The sequence below is a fragment of the Myotis lucifugus genome, unplaced genomic scaffold (genome assembly GCF_000147115.1).
Source record: "Myotis lucifugus unplaced genomic scaffold, Myoluc2.0 scaffold_7, whole genome shotgun sequence".
Lineage (NCBI taxonomy): Eukaryota > Metazoa > Chordata > Mammalia > Chiroptera > Vespertilionidae > Myotis > Myotis lucifugus.
This window is the reverse complement of record NW_005871055.1, coordinates 18,554,684-18,558,637: the sequence shown is the minus strand read 5'-3', so window position 1 is coordinate 18,558,637 and position 3,954 is coordinate 18,554,684. Positions and strand designations below refer to the sequence as shown.

The 3,954-nt window shown below is 54.0% G+C and overlaps 1 protein-coding gene across 1 annotated transcript in view; it reads right to left on the bottom strand.

The window, feature by feature from the left end:
- NBEA (neurobeachin) overlaps positions 1-914 on the bottom strand; it is a 928,080-nt gene extending 927,166 nt beyond the window's left edge. Inside the window, exon 1 of the mRNA XM_006083617.3 lies at positions 543-914. Within this exon, the coding sequence (XP_006083679.1) occupies positions 543-833 (291 nt within the window). The 5' untranslated portion in view covers positions 834-914. The remainder of the gene's footprint in view (positions 1-542) is intronic.
- Positions 915-3,954: the final 3,040 nt, after the last annotated feature.

Below are 3,954 nucleotides of genomic sequence, written 5' to 3'. Positions count from 1 at the left end.
AAGGGTCGGGGACCTATAGAGATGGGGTCGGGGACACAGCTACACACTCATCACATCATAGCTTCGGAATATATTTAAAAGAAGATGCAAAACTGCATCATTTTCCTCGTCATTCGAAAACATCACACCAGCTGCTCAAGTTCGAGCTAACGCGCTCCTCGCATTTCAGAAGCACTGGGGATTTTAGACTCCAGGGACCAGGCTTTCATCCTCGCAGAGCGACACCGGGGACAATTAACAGTGTAAGAGAAAGAACTCCAGAGAAAGGGAGGCCTCCTCTCCCGCAACTAAAGTCTCAAGTCGACCCAAAACCTGCAGGGCAAGGAATGATTTACTATTCATTAAGTTGGACACTGCGCTCAGGTGGCAAGAGAGGACCAGAGGAGACCGGGAGGTGGCGTGGCTAGGGCTACGCGCTGGCAGGTCACCCGCCGGCAACACCGGCTGGATGATCCTGGCTCGCAGGGATGCGCAGCGCAGTGACCCTGGGGTGCAGGGAGGCTATGGGGGCTGGGAGGCAGGCAGCACGCTTTTTCCCTTACCAGATTGAGCACGGTCTCCACGATGTCCCTGTTGCTGACCTCTCCGACCTGTATGAGTCCAATCAACACTGCGAATTTCATCCGGATGTTGCGGATCGGCACCGAAGGGTTAATCATCCCCGCGGGCAGCACCACCGCGCCGGAGGCGGACGCCCCCCTCGCTTCCCCCATCCCGCTGCCCCCGCTGCCGCTGCCGCCCCCGCCGCCTCCGCCTCCGCCTCCGGCCCCGACGGCGATAAGCCCTACGGGCTGAGGCTCGAGCCCCCCCGGGCCTGGCTTCTCGCTCGCCATATGCCCGGCTCCTCAGAAGGGAAGAGCAGAGGCGCTGCCTTCGCCGGTACCGTTATACAAGCCTCGTCCCCCGCCCCCCGGCCGTCGCCTCGGAGCCCCAGCATCCACCAGCAAAACGGCACCGGGCTCGCTCCCCTGCCTGCGCCTCAGCCCTGCCGGCTGAGGCGGTGGGTTACGCTCAGGCTTATTCCTGGCGGGGGCCGCGCGGCTAACCGCTGTCCGGAGAGCAGCTGTGCCGCCGCCGCCGCCGCTGCCTCCTCTCTCTCCCCCTCCCGGCCGCCCCGGCCCGGCCGCGCCTCGCGGAGAAGCTGCCGCCGCTCCGGAAAGCCCTGAGCGCGCTGCTGGCCACGGCGCTGGCCGGTGCTGAAGCCCTGGCTGTGGCCGACGCTACGGACAAGGCTACTGCAGCCACTACCAGCGCCACTGTTGTTGTGAAGCCCCAGGGCCGCCGCTCACTCCGCCATGTTGCCGCCCCCTGCCTGCGGTAGGGCCACTGCGCCTGCGCAGCGCCTCCGAGGGGCGGAGCCGCGGTGCACCCCCGCTTTGGCCTAGCCCTCTTCGTCTTCCCACCCACCCATCCCGACACCTCAGGTCCCTCCCCTAGCCACCCTGAACGGATAGGCAGGTGACCAGGTGCTTAGGGACGGCTGCCAGACCCTGGAGCCAGCTGGCAGAGGCGGGGCGGGTGGTGGCTTCCTTGTAGCTTTTCCCTTGAGGTGAATTCTCCCTACGGGAAAGGACACAGTTGAGTGTGGGTCTCCCTTCGCTGCCACCTCCTTCCCTATCCTCTTGCTGGGAGGTTCATCATCTTCATATTCAGAGTCGCATCCAGCAGCTGCTACTAGCAGTACCACGTGCCTCGTAAGGTAGGGGAGTGCCAGACGACCTATTTCTGCCCCTCTGCGCCCTTCCTCGCAGCCCTGCCCGCCTGCCCCCTTGGAATATCCCAAAGAAAAGGTGGCTGGCAAAGCCACTGTGGGGAATGATCCTGTGTTGTTGGGGGAAGGATACGGATGAAATGTAATGGGTCTTTTCTTTCAGCTATGAAAGAGGTTGACACCTGCACACAGGCACAACTTAAATTAGAACTTGTTAAACAGTGATTTGCTCTGGATGGAGCTCTGAACAACAAACAGCTCTTGAACTTACTTCCCAGCCTAAAAAGGATGCACCATGTCACATTGTGGGGTAATATGGTGGAAGCTACAAATCCCTTATTTTAAAAATCCCTAAGGATCCTCAGGTATGATACCAGTTAATGATGATGCCTCCCGTTTTCTCAGGCATGTACCCTTCAGAGAATTTCGAAATTACCTAAAAATATAGGTAATTCTCACTGCCAGCCTTGGTCTGTGATAAAAGTATATTTCTCTGCCTTCACAAGAAAAGAAGCAAAAAAATACTTTTAGTTAAAAAATTAAAATGTACAAGTAATCTTGCTCTAGTATTTAATTAAAACTAAATATGTATGATTGTCATTTTCTTCCTCAAAATGATGTAATTTACTTTAATATTTCATGAGGTATGCCCTTTTCAATATATTAAAAGCTGCTAGAAATATTAGATATCTTGAGGAATGTTGAAATCATTTTAATTGTCAATATACAAATCTATCATAATTTGTTTTGTTATTGCATATATTATATTGGACTAGCTAGTCAAGTTAATTCCCAGTATATTGGAATATGGCAAAATTCTAAATTGGTATATATCATATATAACAAAGTTCCTCAAAACCAGTGCTTAGGGTGTGTGTGTGTGTGTGTGTGTGTGTGTGTGTGTGTGTTTAAATTTGCACTGTAGAGTTTGAGTTACTGAAATAGTTAAGCAAAAATTTATGAAAGAAGTGGCAATTGGCACATCATTAAAGTTAAATACCAATTAAATTTTAAAATGCTAGAATGGAATATTTGGAAAATGGAAATGTGTGGAAAATTTACAAAACCAAAAATTTTTAATAGTGTGACTTAGATACGCTATATAATTGAAAACTCTTGTAATGTGTATATCCAACTACAGCACTTGTGTGTCCCAACTGTGTATCTTCTACTTTTACCAGTGCTATTTTCATTTGCAAATGTAAAATGACATCTATCTTAAATATGTAAATCTATACTGAAAGGTCATCACACTAACTTTTGTCACTCCACTGGGCATATTCAGGGTGGGGCAAAAGTAGGTTTACAGTTTTGAGTACATGAGACAAAGATTATTCTTGTACTAGAGGCCCAATGCATGAAAATTCATGCAAGAGTAGGCCTTGCTCCCCCCGATGCCAGCACCAGCTTCCCTCCGGCACCCGGGACCCAGGCTACCTTCCCTCGGGCCACTCACAGGCACCCGGGAACAGGCTGGCTTCCCTCCAGCCCCGGCTTTATCAGGAAGGATGTCCAGAATGACGTCTGGTCTAATTAGCATATTACCTTTTTATTATTATGGACTAGAGGCCCGGTGCACAAAAATTTGTGCACTCAGGGGGAAGGGGGGGTCCCTCAGCCCGGCCTGTGCCCTCTCACAGTCTGGGACTCCTCGGGAGATAACGACCTGCTGGCTTAGGCCTGCTCCCGGATGGCAGAGGGCAGGCCCAATCCCTAGGTGCAGCCCCTAGTCGGGCTCAGAGCAGGGCCAATTGGGAAGTTGGGGCGCCGCCCCCTGTCATGCACAGAGCAGGGCAGATCGGGAGGTTGTGATGCCACCCCTAGTCACGCTCAGGGTAGGGCCGATTGGGGGGTTGGGGCACCGCCCTCTGTCACACTCAAGGCAGGGTCGATAGGGAGGTTGCTGCGCCACCCCTGTCACGCACAGAGCAGGGTCGGTCAGGGGGTTGGGGAGCTCCCCCCTGTCGCGCACAGAGCAGGGCCGATCAGGGGGTTGGGGAGCTCCCCCCTGTCACGCACAGAGTAGGGCCAATAGGGGAGTTGGGGCACTGCCCCCTGTCACCCACTGAGCAGGGCCGATCAGGGGGTTGGGGCGCCGCAACTGTCACACTCAGGTCAGAGCCAATGGGGGAGGTTATGGCTCTACCCTGTCACACACAGAGCAGGGCCCGTGGGGGGGGGGGGGGGTGGGGCGCCACAACCCTGTCACACAACAGAGTAGGGGGCGATCAGGGGGTTGGGGA